The 20,986-nt window shown below is 38.6% G+C and overlaps 1 protein-coding gene across 3 annotated transcripts in view; it reads left to right on the top strand.

The window, feature by feature from the left end:
• The window catches only part of lcorl (ligand dependent nuclear receptor corepressor-like), a 215,095-nt gene that overhangs the window by 190,534 nt on the left and 3,575 nt on the right, over window positions 1-20,986 (top strand). For 2 of the 3 annotated variants that reach the window (XM_028801764.2, XM_028801768.2), the window contains one exon: window positions 11,295-11,421. The exons of the other annotated variant lie outside the window; for it this stretch is intronic. In XM_028801764.2, the coding sequence (XP_028657597.1) occupies window positions 11,295-11,395 (101 nt within the window). In that variant the 3' untranslated portion in view covers window positions 11,396-11,421. The remainder of the gene's footprint in view (window positions 1-11,294; window positions 11,422-20,986) is intronic. 3 annotated transcript variants of the gene reach the window in all.

The following is a 20,986-nucleotide window of genomic DNA, read 5'->3' on the forward strand; positions in this document are numbered from 1 at the left end:
TTTTAAGAGTATCAATAAAGTGTATGTAATTTTTTTAATATATACTTTCCTGTTTAGTCTTCCTCAGAGTACAGTGCTTTTAGAAATAATTTGTTCATATTGTGTATTTTTCACAGTGGTTGGCCTTCAACCAAAAAGTAATATTAGGTAAAATGAAACCTGAGTGTAGCAACCCTTTAAACCCTGCTTCAATTTAGGCTGTTTTCTACTACTTTCATTTAACTGGCCACAAATTCTTCATACTTAACTCGATATACATGTTCCATACATTAAAATGAAGGCCAGCCATTTTAGAATGTCATTTCAGAATATTTATGTCTGGAAAAGAAGTTGTGTTTTGTATATAAATTACAGCACAGTAAGTTGCAAAGTTAAATCAATTTTTTATCAAAAACATACATTGAATGTTTATGAATCTTATGTGGGAATAAGCTCCCAAACACCATAAAAGTGATGCACAGTGTATCAGCAGTGACCAAAAATTGGTTACAATATATTCACAGCTAATGTGTATTTTTATTGTATTGAATTAGAAAAAAATATATTTTTTTTACAACTTTTACTGTGTTCAAATAAATGACTAAGTTATGAACATGCTTTATTAAAAGCACAAGTACTAGATATCCAAGTGAAGGCCAGACATTACCCTTTCAAAATTTCTACATCTGATGAAGGAACTATGTCAGTCAGTCATTATCCAACCCGCTTAGTCCTGAACAGAGTCGTGAATATGAGTAGAAATTACAACACAATACATTTGCAACCTCAAACTATATTTTTACTGAAAATGCTACTGAATGCTACATTTATTGTCATAACTGTTGTAGTATACAGTATATATACGGCTATACTTCCTTAGAAGACTGGTGTCCTTCAACATCTGCAATAAGATGCTGCAAATGTTCTATCAGACGGTTGTGGCGAATGCCCTCTTCTACGCAGTGGTGTGCTGGGGAGGCAGCATAAAGAAGAAGGACGCCTCATGCCTGGATAAACTGGTGAGGAAGGCAGGCTCTATTGTAGGCATGGAGCTGGACAGTTTGACCCACGGGCGCTAAGCAGGCTCCTATCAGTTACGGAGAATCCACTGCATCCACTAAACAGTGTCACCTCCAGACAGAGGAGCAGCTTCAGCGACAGACTGCTGTCACTGTCCTGCTCCACTGACAGACTGAGGAGATCGTTCCTCCCCCAAACTATGCGACTCTTCAATTCCACCCGGGGGGATAAACGTTAACATTATTCAAAGTTACTGTCTGTTTTTACCTACATTTTTATTACTCTTTAATTTAATATTGTTTTTTTTTGTTATCAGTATGCTGCTGCTGGAGTATGTGAATTTCCCCTTGGGATTAATAAAGTATCTATCTATCCATCCATCCAAACACAACAAAAACAGCACAAAATGCATGTTCAAATAGTTGGGAACAACTAAGGGGGGATAAAAGAAGTTATGAAATGCTAGCACTCTATTTGTAGAGTTATGCTGTCCTGAAGAAATAAAAAATAGTTTTTCTTTCACCGCCTTTACTATTTTCAAATAAATCACCATATAATTAATATGCTATACTGAAAACACATCTGTGATGTAAGTAAAAGTTGTTCTTTCTGAATACAGGTATATAATGTGTGTGTGTGTGAAAGAAATATACTCTGCGCCCAATTTTATAGCACAAACACAATATTCAAAAATGTTTTTACTAAAAAATGTATTTTGTAAAATATAACACCATCATCATGATGAATTATAATTTACCTTTTAAGTGATACAAGTTCAATAATATTTGACATAGTAAAAAAAAAACTTCTATAAGAAGAAATAATGATGCACACCTGTGATGCCCAGGTTGCCCCATCTTGTATATTTCTCTTCAACCTGGGTCATCAATAGTCCTGTACCAAGGATGGCTAGGTCAATGAGGACACACACATAACATCAGAGAGAGTGTAAAACTGCTCAGTGCCTTTATTCTCCACAGAAATAGTGTCCAAAGTAAAGTCCAGTGCAGTTACTTTAAATAAATAATAAATAGATACATGAAGAGAAGTGTTACTCCATGAAGGATAAAATGATTAATAAATAAGTTCCATTGAGTTAAAAATCCAAGAATAAAGTATAGTAATGAAGCAGGTTCCTTGCTGTTCACACTGTCCAAGCCCAGCGCATCTTTCTTCCCAACTTGTCTCCCCACTCATCCCTTTAGGCCTTCTCACTCAGTGGAGTCGCTGGAAGCTGCCGTCCCTCTCTTTGTCTTTTGTTCCGGTCACCTCCGTCAGTCACTGTTGAGACTATTAGAGCCAGACCTCCATCATCCTGCCACCTATTCGTGGTCCAGCAGGAGCCCTGGAGCACTCGAACGCTGCCCACTCCTCCAAAATGCTCAGCAGGTGTTACCCACCCATGGAGTGTTCGTTCACTAGGCTGTGCCACCAACTGCTTTGCTACCTTCCCACCATACTGGCTCAAACTCTCAGTTGTTTCTATTCTGTTATTCTTACCACCCTATTGTACCCTCTGTGGCTGTACAGCACCACAGCACTGTGCTTTCAACCACAAAGCTTGAACTGCACCATTTTTAATTTAAAATTTCAGTCACTGCAGAGTTGTAATGCACAGCACCATAATGCCAAACTTTATAACGAGTAAAAAAAAAAAAAAAAACCAGGAAAATCAAATTTAAACTTTCTAATTTAAAAAGAAAACCTTATAAATACTGCAACTATTTACAATACAAGTTTTATGGACCTGATGAAGATTTGTGCCACGTCTAATTAATGTGTATATACACCCACATACACACCTCCATGCATATCTTTGCACAAATTTTTTGTAACATTATATGAGCTTTAAGTAACTTCAAACATCTACAGAATATAAACAGTAAAAACATTGGAACTCAATACAGAGCTGTGGCCCTCAACTATATAATATGAATAAAGCTTGCATGTCCCACTAGGCATCACTGTTGTACTGTACACACAAAACCCCAACCCCCATGAGAATGTCTTAGATGCAAAAGTTGAAAAAAAATCTACACATGATCCATTACATTCATTATCCTCCATTAAAATGTTTAAAGCTTCTTGGTTTGATCATGGACTTTTTCTTTTCTGGCACATCATTCTTTTAAAAACATTCCCACAAATGTAAAGATGCTCCTTTGTCTGTCTGTCTTTCTGACTGTCGTAGTGGGGTCTTCCTGCTTCTGGTTTTCTTTGAATATCTCACATTCAGGAGATTGTACTTACAAAGACAAGTTGTACCTTGTTTGAAAGGGCAGAACCTGGGGAATTTAGAAAACAGTCAGTCATTTTGATTTTCAAATTGACAATCCAGTAGGTGACCAAAAAATGTAGACCTTAACACTTTCATATTCAAAATGTCTTATCTCACGATCCACACAACATAGGAAAGAATGATTGGCAGTATTTGAGAGTTGAAATACTCCACTTTGTTGATAGGAGCCTGCCCATCCAATGAAACCTGTCTGAAGTTGTACAGTTAACAGGGTAAGGTCTCTGACAGGAAAGTTTAGCTATACTGACATGTGCAATAAGCCGTTTTGGTGGAAACTGTCAAACTTTAAGTATTGTGCTTTGTAAACAAATGATCTCTAGTAGTTTTTTTAAAATAACAAGCTTAATATCAGTGGGCGCTGGTGGCTACAAGTAATGGGGGCACAATCTAAAAAGTTAATAGCCTAAGACTTTGGTACTTATTTTGTATGTAGAAGACAGCTTTCAAATCCCATTGTTCTTTATCAAGATTTACAATAACTGCCAGTAGGACTCAGTAACAGGTTAAGGGGCCTTTAGCATTCTTTAGCATTTAGCCCTACAGATTTTATTTTTTTCTCCAGCCTTATGGAGTTTTTTTTTTGTTTTTTCTGTCCACCCTGGCCATCGGACCTTACTCCTTTCTATGTTAATTAATGTTGTCTTATTTTAATTTCTTATTTTGTCTTTTATTTTTCTTCTCTCCATTATTTATTATTATTATTATTTGAACTACTTTTTGTATGAAAATGTGCTATATAAATAAATGTTGTTGTTGTTGTTGTTGTAGCAACAATAACTTCAAGTAAATATACCATCCCGTTATTGATTTTAATGCCTTGAAGGAGTTTTGGCCTACCCCTCTCTGCAAAATATCTTTAACTTGGATTTGGAAGTGTGATTTGCATGTTTCGTGTACTTTTAAGCCTAGGCTCGTTGACGTTTAACCAGCTCACCACTATGAAACTCTGCTTATTTATAACCGTTTATGGTCAGTATTTTTTTCCTAGTTGTTTCAATAAGATAAATGACCTATTGTCTCATCCCTACAGTGCTATCATAGTATCATAGTATCCTAAATACATTTTTAGGACTGGACTTCATCTTGGCCATTTTAAAAGTCAAAATAGTTTTTTTCTTTAACTATTCTGATGCAGACTTGATTGTGTTCTTTGGAGAATTCAGCGACCCATTTGTTGCTGCCAAGTTTAGCCCACAGACAGATGGCCTGACATTTTTCTGAAGCATCCTCCAATACAGAGAAGAATTAATAATTCTTTCAGTGATGGCAAGTTGTCTGATTCAGTGATTCAAAATAGGTAGCCCGCAGGCTCGATCCAACCTGTGACAAAAATGTAAATGACCGATTATGTTATCTGCGGTGGGCTGGCACCCTGCTTTGATTTGTTCCTGCCTTGCGCCTTCTGCTGGCTGGGATTGGCTCCAGGAGACCCCCCGTGACCCTGTGTTAGGATGTAGCAGGTTGGAAAATGACTGACTAATTGACTGTTACGTTATTTCATGTCATTGCAGTTACACAGAAAAATATGAATAATTTTTATTTAAAATCCCTCTTTTAACATTTAGTAACTGTTGCCGAGGTGGGCAAGGGACATAAAGCTAACAGAAAAACATTTAATGTACTGCATAGCCAGTGAAAATATCTTGCTCCAGGCATTAATGTTAAACAACTGACAGTTTACAATGAAAATGAGATATTCAGTCTATTTTTGCCTGATTCGATGTTCTACAAACTACATTCTCCAATACTTTATCATACAACCCCTACCAAAAATTCTGGAATTACTCACTACTCTTGGAGAATGTTCATTCAGCTGTTTTACTTTAATCCAAAAAAACAAATCACAGATATGATACAAAACTGTTTTATTTAACAGCTGAACATTCTAGCATTGTAAAATATACCCAGTTAGATGAAATTGTTGTAATTAAAGGCATATTTTTTATTCAGATTAAGTAAAGGTCCAAGTATGGAAACCAGCACAAGTGTGGTGTCAGAAATTTATATATTTTTCAGGAAACTGGCTGATGACTTCCATAGATATTTTGACAGACGCATGCTGTTAAACCCAGGAGACTTTTGTCTGCAATCAACATGGCCAAATGTACGCTAGAGATGGCGGAAATCCATCTTAAAAAGAAGATTCAGAATTACCGAACTTTTTACGAATAGGGATTTTTGTTGAAAATGTTCATATCAACCTTCCTGTGCAAATTTGGCATTTCCACAGTAAACGAAATCAAGAGTCACCATACCTGCATGTTGCTCTGTCCTCTGAGTCCCACATTTACCAACTGGCTTATGGATTGTGAAGGCTACTTCTTTCACTAGACTGTTATATAGGTAGGTATAGTCAGGTGATAGACAGGCCATCAGGGCTACCGGACAACAGTTCCTGGTGGACAGTGCTGTTGGTTCACAAACAATGAGACAGAGCTAATGAGGGAGAGGCCTACACTGCATTCTTAATGCATCTCTCCAATCACATAATTTTGTTACCCACTGAACCGTCTTTCTGCCCTAATCTATTGGTCTCAGCAGAAAAGCAAAAAATAGAGAAGTGAGGGACACAGGCAAGAGGAGAGACAAGAAATATCTCAGACACCAGAAAGGAGAGCTAAAAAATCACTAAGAAGCAGGAAAGTGTAAAAAAGAAAAAAAAAAATCAGTGATTTATTTGAACACTGTCAGTGGTGAAGGGAAAGTTGAAAGTTTAGGAATATGGTGTAAACATCCGATGTTAAACTAGATGGTGTCATAGTTAACAGACTTCTCTTTGAAGTAATTTCCTCTAGCTGAATGTAATCAACTGTCTAAACTGTTCAAAGTGTTATTTTAAAGGGACACTAATTATCAAATGTGGAGTAGAGTTAACATTAGTTAACGAGTAGTGAACAGAAAACCTAAATTTGATGATGCATTAGACTCACGCTCTTTCTACATTTTCTGTAAAGGTTTAGCCTAGTACAGTATATGCAGCATAGTACAGCACAGGATAGTTAGTCAAAGGCAGCCGAGGAAAGCAGTTGTGGAAGCATCAGAGAAATCATGAGTCAGTGCAACATCTGCATAAGGAAACTGTAGCCAGGGAGAATCATGGGGACAGGGCAACATCTGTGAAGTGTTTGCTTTTATTGCACTCAGCATAATGCATCTGTGGTTATCAAGTTCAGTCCTTGCCATCCACATGGCTGTAGATTTTCTTTTCAATCAGTTTTATAGTAATTTTTTCCTATAATTAACCTTACTGTTGGATTCATTCAGAAGAGTACAGTGCATCCGGAAAGCATTCACAGTGCATCACTTTTTCCACATTTTGTTATGTTACAGCCTTATTCCAAAATGGATTAAATTCATTTTTTTCCTCAGAATTCTACACACAACACCCCATAATGACAATGTGAAAAAAGTTTACTTGAGGTTTTTGCAAATTTATTAAAAATAAAAAAAACTGAGAAATCACATGTACATAAGTATTCACAGCCTTTGCTCAATACTTTGTCGATGCACCTTTGGCAGCAATTACAGCCTCATGTCTTTTTGAATATGATGCCACAAGCTTGGCACACCTTTCGCCCATTCCTCTTTGCAGCACCTCTTAAGCTCCATCAGGTTGGATTGGAAGCGTCGGTGCACAGCCATTTTAAGATCTCTCCAGAGATGTTCAATCGGATTCAAGTCTGGTCTCTGGCTGGGCCACTCAAGGACATTCACAGAGTTGTCCTGAAGCCACTCCTTTGATATCTTGGCTGTGTGCTTAGGGTCGTTGTCCTGCTGAAAGATGAACCGTCGCCCCAGTCTGAGGTCAAGAGCGCTCTGGAGCAGGTTTTCATCCAGGATGTCTCTGTACATTGCTGCAGTCATCTTTCCCTTTATCCTGACTAGTCTCCCAGTCCCTGCCGCTGAAAAACATCCCCATGGCATGATGCTGCCACCACCAAACTTCACTGTAGGGATGGTATTGGCCTGGTGATGAGCGGTGCCTGGTATCCTGCAAACGTCACGGCTGGCATTCACACCAAAGAGTTCAATCTTTTTCTCATCAGACCAGAGAATTTTCTTTCTCATGATCTGAGAGTCCTTCAGGTGTCTTTTGGCAAACTCCAGGCGGGCTGCCATGTGCCTTTTACTAAGGAGTGGCTTCCGTCTGGCCACTCTACCATACAGGCCTGATTGGTGGATTGCTGCAAAGATGGTTGTCCTTCTGGAAGGTTCTCCTCTCTCCACAGAGGACCTGCTGGAGCTTTGACAGAGTGACCATCGGGTTCTTGGTCACCTCTCTGACTAAGGCCCTTCTCCTCCGATCGCTCAGTTTAGATGGCCGGCCAGCTCTACGAAGAGTCCTGGTGGTTTCAAACTTCTTCCACTTACGGATGATGGAGGCCACTGTGCTCATTGGGACCTTCAAAGCAGCAGAAATTTTTCTGTAACCTTCCCCAGATTTGTGCCTCGAGCCAATCCTGTCTCGGAGGTCTACAGACAATTCCTTTGACTTCATGCTTGGTTTGTGCTCTGACATGAACTGTCAACTGTGGGACCTCATATAGACAGGTGTGTGTGCCTTTCCAAATCATGTCCAATCAACTGAATTTACCACAGGTGGACTCCAGTTAAGCTGTAGAAACATCTCAAGGATGATCAGGGGAGACAGGATGCACCTGAGCTCAATTTTGAGCTTCATGGCAAAGGCTGTGAATACTTATGTACATGTGCTGTCTCAAATTTTTTTATTTTTAATAAATTTGCAAAAACCTCAAGTAAACTTTTTTCACGTTGTCTTTATGGGGTGTTGTGTGTAGAATTCTGAGAAAAAATGAATTTAATCCATTTTGGAATAAGGCTGTAACATAACAAAATGTGGAAAAAGTGATGTGCTGTGAATACTTTCCGGATGCACTGTATGTTAGTGTACTGTTTTAATTTGGTTTTTCAAGTATGCCAGAGCTTTGGAACTGTAAAGGAGAGTGGGAAACACCCTTGCAGGCAGATAAAAACTACCCAATTTTTGTATTCTGGCCCTGTGTTTTTGTTTTACCAAAGTTATTCAAAAATTCCACATGATGGGGATCTTTGTGATTCTAGTTTTTTTTTTCTGTTAAACCATTTTCATTTTGTACCCTGATTTTGTGAAACTGCCTGTTAAACTGGCTATGTACTGCCATTTAGTATAGTAATAATAATAATAATAGTATAGTAATAATAATAATGTAGTTATTTAGCACCTTTCACACGCTCAAGGTGCTTAGTATAAAATGATGACACCTGAAAAAACATTTAAACGGTTTACTTAACGGATTTAGATTGGGTTTTTTTCTATAATTTGCTTGAACATTCCGTTGATTTTGCGACCTTCTCATCGCGCTAAGTATCATAGTTCGCTTGCAGTACTGATTTATTAGCGCGAATCTGAGAGAGACTCATCGGGCTGGGGGGAGGGGCCCTCCTCACTCACACATCTGCCTTGGGGTGTAACTTTAACTCCGCTTAGTTAGCGAATGAGAGAACTATTTAACAGATTTAGATCTTTTTTTTCTATAATTTGCTTGAACATTCCGGTTGATTTTGCGACTTCTCACAGACAGAGGCTGTGGGCCAAGGGGAGGGGGAAGAGTGACATCAGAAGTAGAGAGCTGGGCCGGGCCCTCCTCACTGTCCTGTTTCACTAATACGCGGGCGAAGCCGCGGGGGATGGCTAGTTTTGATATATTTTGGAAAACCGGAGTTAAACAGCCCTGACAGTGGACGCTTTAGCTGAGGCAAGAGAGATCTACCAGTGCTCCCCATAACAAAACCCTCCAAACACCCCCCCCCCCCCCCCCCCCCATGGACTTGGCTGTCCCAATTGTGTTCTTTAAGAGCCCAGCTCCCTTTCATCTGGTTCTGCATTCTGACATTAATGGATGACTGCATGGGATCCATTCTGCGTCGATTAGGGTTTTGGTCTTTGGTCATTTAAGAGCATATTTCAGTTTGAGGTTTGTCCTTAAAATTTTAAAATCATTGCATGCAGTAGGTAATATGAAGATGTAATAAATAACAATAATGAGATATGTTTAAATGTTTTTGTGAATACAAATGCACACTATTTTAAAGTGTAATATCTCAGTATATATCCACCTTAATAAAAGGACAAGTGTCTATGTATCTGTGTGTCTGTCCAGTTGCTATGTCTCTGTCATTTCAACAGATGGCACAACACAAACATCTGTTGTAATAAAATGCATTGCATTTGTCATTCCAACAGATGGTGCATCACAAACATTAACACTCCTTTTACAAATCCCATGCCAAATAACATTGATACGCCATCTGCTGCAATGACAAATGCAAACATTTGTAGTAATGCATTTTATTATTACAAAGATTTGTGATGAGACATATTTTAGAATGAAAAAAATCAATGCATTTTATTATTGTATGCATTACAAAATATATTCCAGTAGATGGTGCACTGTAAAATTTAACACTCAAAGAAAGACTACTGTAAGGGCTAAAATGTTAGATGAACAAAGAAAGATGGATGTAAGTGCTAGCATATCGATTGAACAGATGTTCGTAAATGCTTGACATGGATTGAAACAGACAGACCATTTTAATAAATGGCCATTTCACTATGCTTATAATATCAATCAGATTATTGTTTATACTGCCTTGAAGTATAACGTAGCATTCCATACATATCTAATCTGCTGGTGAGTTGAACATACAGTATATCCATACTTTATGCACTACCAGTCAGATGTTTGGACACCCAGAAATGTTCATGTTTTTGATAGAAACGTACACTTATTTTATGAAGATACCATTAAATTGATTTAAAAATATAGCCAAGACATAATTTTAATTTAATTTAATTTATTTATTCTCCATTTCAGCAGCCATTCCTTCAGTGTCCTAATGATAAACTCCCTTAGCATGTCCTTAATTAGTCATCTTAAATGCTAAAGTATTGTCTGTTTGTCTGTCTATTTATCTTTCTTTTTGGTTTTTAGAAAAGCCTTTATTAATGCATTAGCACCTTCATTTTCACTACTTTTTCTCTCCTGGTTAGATCTACTTTGCCCTGTTCTCTGTAAACAGTTAATAAATACCAACAGGTATCAATTTGTATCAAAAACATAAATGTTTTGGGGTATGTCTGAACTTTTGACTGGTATTATATATGAGAAAAGAGTGACCAGTCTCGCCCTCAATACTTTTAATCCCGAAGTGGATGAGGGATTCATGAGATACCAAAAATATCACCTGGAAGAATAAGCCTGGTAATCTAAATGGTTATAGCGTGGAGTGTGGCCATGGGAGCTTTGTGTCTAAACTTAAGTGCATTGTAATTAGTCTAAAACTAGAGAAATTAATACAAAGTAACCTTGAATACTTGGCTGCCCTGCCTCGAAATCTCATTTCCCATACTACTTAGTACTTTAGATTATTAAGACAGTGATAATGCACACTTTGAAAGACACTGTACAAAATTTGGATAGATAAGATAGCTGAATGTCAATCTTGTTAAAGCAACCTAAATGTTCTGTCTGTGTCTCACTTTTGTATAGTCTAATATGTATTAGCTCACGGCATGGCGTCAGGTAGAGTTTTTCCCTGCTTACATGGCTTTTTCTTTTATAACAGGCTGAAATTATATGGAAGAAGAAAAGTATAAAATTCTCAAGCATAAGCAACTTTAAAAATTTCTATTAATTTCTGGATTTTGTTACATATTAAGTGAACAAACTCGGCTTATCCATAATGAAAATGTAATAGATGATTTTTCTGCAATTATTATGTAGAATATACTGTATAAGGTATTAAAAAGCATATATTACAGCACTAACTAATGACTTAACATTGCTATCGTTTTAAGTTAGAAAGACATCTGTTTTTCTTTGCGTTTTAGATGACTTATTAATCATATTGTTTTCAATTGGCATCACTTTTAATGTGTGAGGTTTTCATTTTTATTTTAATCAGAGACATGAAATAATCGGTTTTTATTTTGTAGGACCTTTAAATGTGAAGCAACAACCCTACTTCCAAAGAAGTGGAAATACTGCTGAGATGATGTGGTCTCTCGCTCCACTTAAAAAGCAATCTTCAGAGTGATCGTTTGGATGCAGGTTTAGAAATGAGTAATTTAGTCTTTATTTTTTGATAATTATTCAGTCAGAAATTATTTTTTGTATTACCTGGAACTACACTGCCCCATAATTTTTATGTTGTAGATTAGGGTGGCACACACAGTGGTGCAGTAGTTAGCAGTGCTGCCTCACAGATCCAGCATGCTGGGTTCACATCCTGTACCCGGTTGTTGTCTGTGTGTAGCTTACTTGTCTTCCTTTTGCTTGTGCGGGTTTTTTCTGGGTAGTTCAGTTCTCCTCCAGCATCCCAAAGACATAGTTGTATGTATGATATTAACTGGTGTTTACAGATAAGCACCCTTTGTGGAGTATGTACATGAATAGGCCATCCTGAGGACTGACAGGTAGCCTCTGGCCCATATCGACATGATTTGGATTAAGCAGCTTTGAGAAAGTTTAGTTACTTAAGTCAGAGAGATTCATTATATAAAGATAAGTGACTTTTGCACACCTTTGTGAATTCAGGGACATTTCATCAGCAAATTTTAGTAAGCAATTACAACTGCCCATCCTTTTGTTTTCAAACTCACAAAATCTAGTCATTTTCACCATCTTCTCCCACCACCTAATGATTTGTAAAAGTCAAAAATTCTTGCATCCCTGCTCTCTTATAAACATTGCGGTAAATAGACAATTTCCAAGAAGGTTGTTTTATTAATATTGTCACAGCAAAAATTCTCATCTGACTTACATGGAAAACCATTTCTCCTGTTAGCACCAAAGAAAATTTTCATGGAATATCTTTTACTGAATTGTTTGGTCTGTACTGATTATTCCAGTTTATGTGACAATATTAATGTTATATTGCTTACAGAGAACGTTCATGGGTAGAGCACAAAAGCATCTTTCCTCCACTACAGAACTGAGCTGTTCATTAAATACCTGTAAAACGGGATTACAAAATGAACGTGTGTACAGTATAATGCCTGTAAAATGTATTCACCTACTTTGACGTTTTCACATTTTAATGTTATATAACTGGCTTTTTTAACACCGATCAATAGAAAAAGACTCTAATGACAAAGTAAAAACACATCTATGCAAAGTAGTCTAGATCAGGGGTTGCCAAGTCCGGTCCTGGAGGACCACTGTGGCTGCAGGTTTTTATTCTAACCCTTTTTTTAAATGAGTGCCCTGTTTGTGCTGCTCATTAACTTGTGAATTCATTTTAATTGAATTGCTTTTTTAAGATTTGTTCCCCTGAATTTCTTCATCGTTCCTCTGAATTGCTTAATTTTATTCCTTAAATGGCACCCAAATAGAAATGAAATGTGAAGTGAGGGAGCCAAAAGAAGACCAACTAAGTCAGGGCCTCAAATTCCAACCAATTTCACTCCAACCAGCTGTCTTAATGAGATGCCGCTAATTAAATCCGTTCTTTTATTCCATGGCTTGTTGCTGTTCTCGTGGTGCATTAGCAGACATTTCCGAAATTGTTAATTTTCTCTTTCTAAGTGCACTGTTAGAATGTTTTGGGGACCTGAGCAGATCGACATTCCTGAGACCTTCATCTTTCTTTATTTTCAGATATTGTACTTTGGACATCAGTTGTTTTGGCTCATTTTATATCTCATTATTGTTTGGCTGCTAATTAAGGAAAAAGAAACAATTAAGGGGTCTTAGTCTTCAAGAACAAGTCAATTAAAATTAGTTCAGAAGAAGTTAATTAGCAGCAAAAACAGGTCACTCATTAAAAAAAGGGTTAGAATGAAAACCTGCAGCCATGGTGGTCCTCCAGGACTGGAGTTGGAGACCCCTGGTCTAGATTAATCACAAATATTTAACACAAAATAATTGATCACGCAAGTATTCTTCTTTTAATATGACACCCCCTAAATCATCACTTGTGCAGCCATTTCGTTTTAGAAGTCACATGAATACAATCAGTGCATGTTGACTACAAGCAATTGCATCTAGAAAGGTCCAACATATGCCAAGTCAGCATGGAGGCCAAACCTTCACGATGAAGACAAAAGCAACTCAGTGATTGAAAAGTACAAGTCACTGAATACCCTTTGGAATCCTGTTAAATCAATCATTAAGAAATGGAACAAGTATGGCATAGCTGTAAGATGATGATCCGGAGAAGGCCGACCTGAGGGACACGGTTGTCGAGCAACAATAAATCTGCCCAGTGTAGAGCATCCTCAAAAGCTGAGCGATGGTGTAAGAAAACAACTGGAGAGGGAGGCTACAGTAGGAAAGACTGGAGAGACTTCACCAGTGACAGCTTTTTATGGTAGAGTGGAAAACAGAAAACCACCATTGAAAAAAAAAAAAAAAATAACACATAACATCTCGAGGAGTTTGTCAGAAGGAACACATGTGATATTCTCAAAGCATGCAGAACACTTGTATGTTTTGCTGACATAGTACTAATACTTAGAATTCAACTGGATAATGGACATCTTGATTATGTGCTATAAGCAACGTGAGAATTTTTTTCTTTTTTTCAAAAGGCCGTTTTTCACATCGTTTGCCATTGGACAGATGGGTCACCATCACAGTTCACCATATCATCATAAGCTGTTTTCTGTCATTATGTATGAAAACACAAGATTGAAAATTCAAACTACAAGGGGGTATGTAGCAAAAAAAAAAAAAAGATGTATCATTTTTGAGTGAAGTATTTCTTTAAAAATAACGGTGTCCTGGAGTGGCAGAGCCACCATGCAGATTTCAATCCACTTGAGAATTTCTATTCATTCACAGTCTCCATTCTACCAGACCGAGCCTAAGCAGTTTTGCAAAGAAGTATGGGGAAAAACTGCGGTGTCCGAATGTGCCAAGGTGATGGAGACCTGTGGACGCAGACTCCAAAGCTGTCATGGCGGCCAAAAGTGCATCTACTAACTATTGTCTTAAAGAGGGTGAATACATATGTGATCAGTTGTTGTTTTATATTTGGAATGAGTTTAAACTCCGTTGCAGAGATCTGTTTTCACTTTAATATTAAAGAGTCTCTGTACTGTACTGTAATTCAGTATTGTACAAGAATTAAATCTAATATCCTTCTATAGGAAATCTATAGTATCATAATGGCTACCATTTTGTCTTATTTTGATTTGACCTTTAAACATCTAAGCTGCATGCTGAATGCACTTCCTGCTTTTGTAGTTAATGAATGCACTTTGAAGTTTGTTTCATAGTTGTACAACATTCGAATGAGCTTTGCTGAAAATGAAAGAATATCGGCAAAAACGTAATAGTGTGAACCACCAGGCAGCATTGCACCTCAGACACAACCTCACAAACACAAGTCCTGTTCAAATAAAAGCAGTTTATTTTCACAGATACCTTCCACAAAGTTTCCAAGCGCCATAAACATAACTGTCTTCACTTTTCTTCTTCCTTTTCTCCCCCTCAACACCTCCCAGGTGAGCTTTCTCCACTTCCACCCGACTCTGACTCCCTGGTTGAGGTTCAGCGACTTCTTTTATCTTAGATGCGGAAGTACTTCCAGTGCTTGGGCATAGCCCGAAGTAAGTACTGCCGGGTCAATTGGAATTCCCACCATATAGGGATTGTTAACCCCTTCAGCTCCCCCTGGTAGCCCCCACACAGAACACCATAGGGCTGCACCAAGGCATTACAGGTTCCAGCATGCCCAGGAGTCTGTGTGGGAACTTTAAACCAGGGAGGTTGACACCTAACGTCCTGGGGGAGGAATTGTACCGAATCGAATGTCCTCCCCAGACCTTCTATTATAAGAGCCTCCCAGCCGGGTATTGTTCCTGGATCTAATACAGCCGGGATGCCAGTGTATTTCTTCTGGCATCGACATCCTGGTTTTCTTTGCCCCATTTTTGGAGTGGGATAGGCTTGGCCCCCAGTCCAGCTAAGGAATCGCAGTCCTTCCAGGCTGGTTCATCTGTCCATGCGTATATTCCATCATGATAGCAAGAGGATGAGAGCTCTACCAGGAACAAGGGAAAATATTACTGGTGCCGCCACCTTGTATATCTACAATATATATATTGTGTAGCCCTAGTTAAGTATTAAATTGTGTTACACTGTCATTTTGTACCTTAATCATCTCTAAAGCAGAAGGTTTGTTTATGTAAATGTTGCTTTCTGATTTTAAATGTTTATGGAATGAAGGTGCTTATTAAGTACAGAAGTCTTTTTGGAATTCAAATGGAAATACACCATGATTTTCAAATTATTTTCAGATGATTACATATCGTCAAAGAAAGCCATTACACAAATTGATCAATCAGCACAGAAAAGTACTAACAGGTTACACATATACAGCACATGCCAAAGGCCTAGAAAAGGTTGTGACAGCAGAGAAGGCAATGGAGGGAGGAAAAAGGGTGGCAAAAGAGAGACAGCACCTCGGTACAAACTGTGATGAAAACGAAATCCCAGTGAGAGCCCACAGTTTACGATTGAAGTGAATACCTAAGAAATTTTGCCACAAAGGCAAGGGTCCAAGATAGGAGGTCTAGTAACACAATAGCAGAGAACTATAATGGTAAAGTAGACACAAAAGGAAACAAAGAAATAAAAAGTAACTGCATGGGCTGGACATCTTTTTGAATTTTTACCCCACAGTTTGTGATGTTGGAACCCAGTGAAACAAATCTGGTACAGTAAATGCAGTTTGGGTGTGTCTTGAGTGGCTTCTGTGAAAACGTGTATCTGAATAACTGCATCCTCAATTAATTCAAAACCTTCACCAAATTGTTTTATGTAGCATTCTCTGTAGACATTATAGTACAGTGGACTTTGCCACAGCAAACTGTTTCTGAAACAAAAATTATTGTAAAGGTAAAGACATTCAAGGTCCAGATATGTGGATGAAGGTTTTTTGTTTTTGCCATTTCAAGATTGTGGTGAGCTTTATCAATTATCCCTAATTAGCCAGCGCTCTAAGAAAAGCATGGTCATGAACTATGAGTAGTGACCGAAAGAACGAGATCGCGAATACAAGCAGCTGAAATGAGTTTCCTCCGCAGGGTGTCTGGGCTTTCCCTTAAAGATAGGGTGAGAAGCTCAGTCATCCGGGAGGGGCTCAGAGTAGAGCCGCTGCTCCTCCGCATCGAGAGGAGTCAGATGAGGTGGCTCGGGCATCTGATCAGGATGCCTCCTGGACGCCTCCCTGGTGAGGTGTTCCGGGCACGTCTAACGGGGAGGAGGCCCCGGGGAAGACCCAGGACACGCTGGAGGGACTATGTCTCTCGACTGGCCTGGGAACGCCTTGGGATTCTCCCGGAAGAGCTAGAAGAAGTGGCCGGGGAAAGGGAAGTCTGGGCATCTCTGCTCAAGCTGCTGCCCCCGCGACCCGACCTCGGATAAGCGGGAGACAATGGATGGATGGATCTAAGAAAAGCTTTGAGTTTCTGTTTGGTTATGCTGCCACAAAATGTTTCTGGTAACTTTCACGGTTTTGCTAATATATTCAAGTACATGAAAATACAAAACATGAGGCAGCCAAGTTAAACTTCTAACCGGCGAGCTTGTGTGGTAGCAGGCCGTAAAGGACGTCTGAGAAACAGGAGTTTATTATTCACTGCAATTTATAAAATATTTTCCAGAGAAATTGTTCATCATGTGAAAACTTGTATGTAACTATGCCAGAACTTGCACTTGTATACATTGGACTGGAGCAATCTGTGGACAGGGTGTCAGTCCAGCACAAGATGTATACACACACACACACATACACACACATATATATATATATATCAGAAATCAGATGTCTTTTCATAATCCAAAGGAGCAAATCTAAATATGTTCCTTACAGTGAAGTAAGTGGAACATTTGTTTTCCAAAGTAAAGGATGCAATATAACGATGGCTGGTGGTCTTGCAGCAAATGTGTTAGGAATAGGAGACCCTGGGTTCAAACAAGCTAGGTCAGCCCACCCAACGGCTGCAGGCTTTACAGGCTATGCCATTTATATCAGGGGTGTGGGGGCATTTCTGAACCCCAAAATATCAGAATAATAAAGGAGGTATATGTGATAGCATAATAAGCACAAGGAATAGGTAAGCAAAAGAGTGAACCCGAGAGGAAAATAGAGCAGGAAAATATTCTGCCTCTCAGGGCCTTGATATGTAGGCTTTGAATGTCTTGTTATCAAGCGCTGGGGCCTCTTCACCTTCCTACTCCACAGGGCAGCTCTCTTCTCCTGTCTCTCTCTGTCTGTCTGACTCTCTGTCAGCACTGAGCTCCGTACCTCCATCTGGTCATCTTACTCCACTCCTGACTCCATATTTAAATAGCTAATGCTGATGTAGCCAGACTGGAATACCTATTAACATTGATGAATGGTAATTATTGACTGAATTTTTCAATATTTTTCTGTAGGCAATAAAAGTGACACTTAATGCATGCAGAAAAAAACAGAAACTTGTGGATATGCAAAGTAAATGAGGTATAATAGTTTTGTAGAAGAGCTTAAGCACCTGCCCTCCGGCCTTGTGAGCAACACTTGTAGTTCATCTCCCATAACAGGGTAGTGAAGAGAGCTGGAATTATTGAAAACCCATTAATATATTGTTATGTATTGTTTCACGTTCATCCATATATACCATATGTTATAGGTTCTTACTGTAATCATGCCACGGCTTTTATTGTTGGTTACCAATTGTAGTTTTTCATGTATGTAGGTACATGAACTCATAGGTAGTTCAACTGTGCAGTGTTTAAAGTTCTGCTGAAAAGTACTTTATTGAACAAAACTCCATTTTGTTTTAGAGCAGTAAAAATGTACAACTTTCTTGTAAAGATACAGTAACTCCTCTCTGTCTACGGATCCACTTATCAGCCATTACAAAAGTGTAACCCATTTTGTGACATGCGTAGTCTTAATAGTGCCCTCATTAATGAATTCTTGTTTGGTTTTGGGCAAATCCCTCAACATGAAGTTAGATTTTTTTTTTTTGCTTTTTGTTCTTTATTTTGCCTTATACAATTTCTTGTATTAGGAATTTGTTAGTTTTCGCATACCCCATGGAGTCAGAGCGCAGGGTCAGCCATTGTACAGTGCCCCTGGAACAAGTGAAGGTTAAGGGCCTTGCTCAAGGGCCCAGCAGAGTAGAATCTCTTTTGGCAGTGACGGGGATTTGAACCGGCAACCTTCTGGATACCAGCACAGATCCTTAGCCTCAGAGCCACCACTCCGCCCCAAATATTAATTTGAGATAATACAGAACACTGTTTACCCATCTGAGTTATAAATGGTGTCTTGGGACTCTTCCAGTTGAGCCAGATACGTCTGCATGCTAGTTGTGTGGTATAGGATTTTGCAGTCGATTTCTCCCTAGGCACTTAAATGCCATTCTAGATTACGCCACATATCGCCATTGTGGATTAGAAGTGATTGTAACACCAAGGATATCAGAGAAGTACATAAAGATGCAAGTCCAAAATGATGTTAATTTAGTGCATTCCCAAAACATTTGTCATAGTAAAGCTGGAGCTAGATGACAGCTCTTGCACTGGTTAGATTTTGGACAGTTTTGAACAGGATAAATGTCACCAATGAAAAACCTTTAGCAGAACTATGAAGTGCTTGCCACATTTAGAACTAGAGTGTATTTTATGCACGGCTGAGCTTCACTCCTTTTCTGAGATGACGACTTAAAGGTCCCCTCTTTCCTCCGTTCCCTAGTAGCTTTGAAGGATTCTTTGAAATACTTTTTATATATTGTTGAAGTGCTGTCTGAGTCTTCATCAGGAGTAAGTCATCTGCCTCTGGAGTTGATATGGGTATGAAATGTAGAATATTGGTTAAGTTTCTTTTAACAAAATTTCTAATTTGGATATAGAAAAAAGTTTAGCTGGAAAGATACATTTGGAGCATAATTCATAAGAGGCAAATATGTTGTCTATATAAAGATGTCTAAGTGTCTTAATCCCTAGCATTTAAACACTTGGTAGGTCTGAGAAAGTGGAATAAGGTGGTTATCATGTATAGGAGTAACAGATAAAAGCTTCTAAAAATTATTCCTGTTTTGGTTCCATATTTTAAGTAATTGGTGGACTACTGGATTGCTGGTAATTTGGTGGTATTTAGCATTGAATGGGCATTCAGTTTAGAACGGGATTTGTTTTCCGTTACAACCAAGCTAGTATAAATTCACGATTTCTGCTAATTTCCAAAAATTTCATTGTTTATATATTTGCTGACCGGTAATAAAATTGAAAGATAGGAAGTACCGTGCCACTTTCTGGTTTAGACTTTTGTAGAGACATCATTTGGATGTCTGGCTGTCGATTCCAGATGAATGCTGTTATGACCGAGTCTGACGTCTTGAAGAGTGCATATGAAATGTAGACACCCTTGATTAACTGTTAGGTTTTATTTGCAAGCAACAAAGATGGAAGGTGCTTGAAAGTATTGAGGTGTAGTGAGAGTCATGGAAAACATTAAACAGAACAGCAAAAAACAAAACTAGAATCAGAACCACTAAAATACTTCAGCAGGAAGATAGTCTTTAGACCAAATTTGAGTCTTTCCCTTAATAGTTAAGTTCATATTTGAGGTTGTATGGCACTTTCATCTTTTATAGAAGGCAGAAGTGGGATGTAAACTTTCAGCACTGGAAATACAAGCCACCATTTTAGCATCTTCACTAAAGGAAACCTCCCTCAGGCAGTGACAGATGTGGCTGTCTAGCCTGTGACACGACTTTTCTTGTTCTGCAGTTCTTGATGGCTGAACAGTTACAAGTAAACAACCATTTCATAATGAAAGTGGAAAAAATGTTAGACTGTGGCTTTACCTCCAAATCTTAAACTCTTGCCGTAGGCGCATCGGCTGCGCGAATGCGCTCAGCTGGCAGCCGATCAGCTGGGGTGTCATCGGCTGGTGTCTGATCAGCTGATACCAGTTCCTCGATCTCCTGATCACTCTCAATAAAATCATATTCTGAAAAATCAGAGTCCGACTCATTGATAATGTGCAAAACATCATCTGCTGAGTATTTTGTTTTTTGCACTTGCTTCGTTCGCACCCTCGTGAGATGTCATTGCCATCTTGCCTTTGTTTACATTTCATAACTCGCACACACACAAGGAATAGATGCCGAGTCAGTGAGTCTTAACATTCCTCCAAGCAGAGAGGGAATGCCCTTAACGTAACAGTGAGTTTTGTTGCCATTAACAGCTGACTGTCACCCTCTACCCCTAGTTGTCGACTTTTGTTGACGTGCGTCCTCAACCCCACCTGTCGACATCCGTCCTAAAAGTGTTAATGATACAGGTCTCCACAGTGTTAAGAGCACTGACCATTTCTAGAGGGCCATGCTGAATATGCTTGGTTTTTATTCACAAAAATATGTTTGCACTCAAACCTTGAAGGTTCAGTACACACAAATATAAATATCGATGCTTTTCTTTCAAGTTGGAGTATGAGGCAGGAATGTTGTCTTTCTCCTTCCTTTTTAAGTATTGCTACTAAATCCAGTTTACAGAACGTGTGATTTTATAGAAGAGCATAATAAAAAAAATTCCTTGTAGACTTAAAATTTGTTACTCTCAAGTTCTAGACAAGAAAGTTAAAATTTTCACAATAGTATAATTTAAGGGGCAAAACAAAGTTATC

This window comes from Erpetoichthys calabaricus, chromosome 5, assembly GCF_900747795.2.
Source record: "Erpetoichthys calabaricus chromosome 5, fErpCal1.3, whole genome shotgun sequence".
Lineage (NCBI taxonomy): Eukaryota > Metazoa > Chordata > Cladistia > Polypteriformes > Polypteridae > Erpetoichthys > Erpetoichthys calabaricus.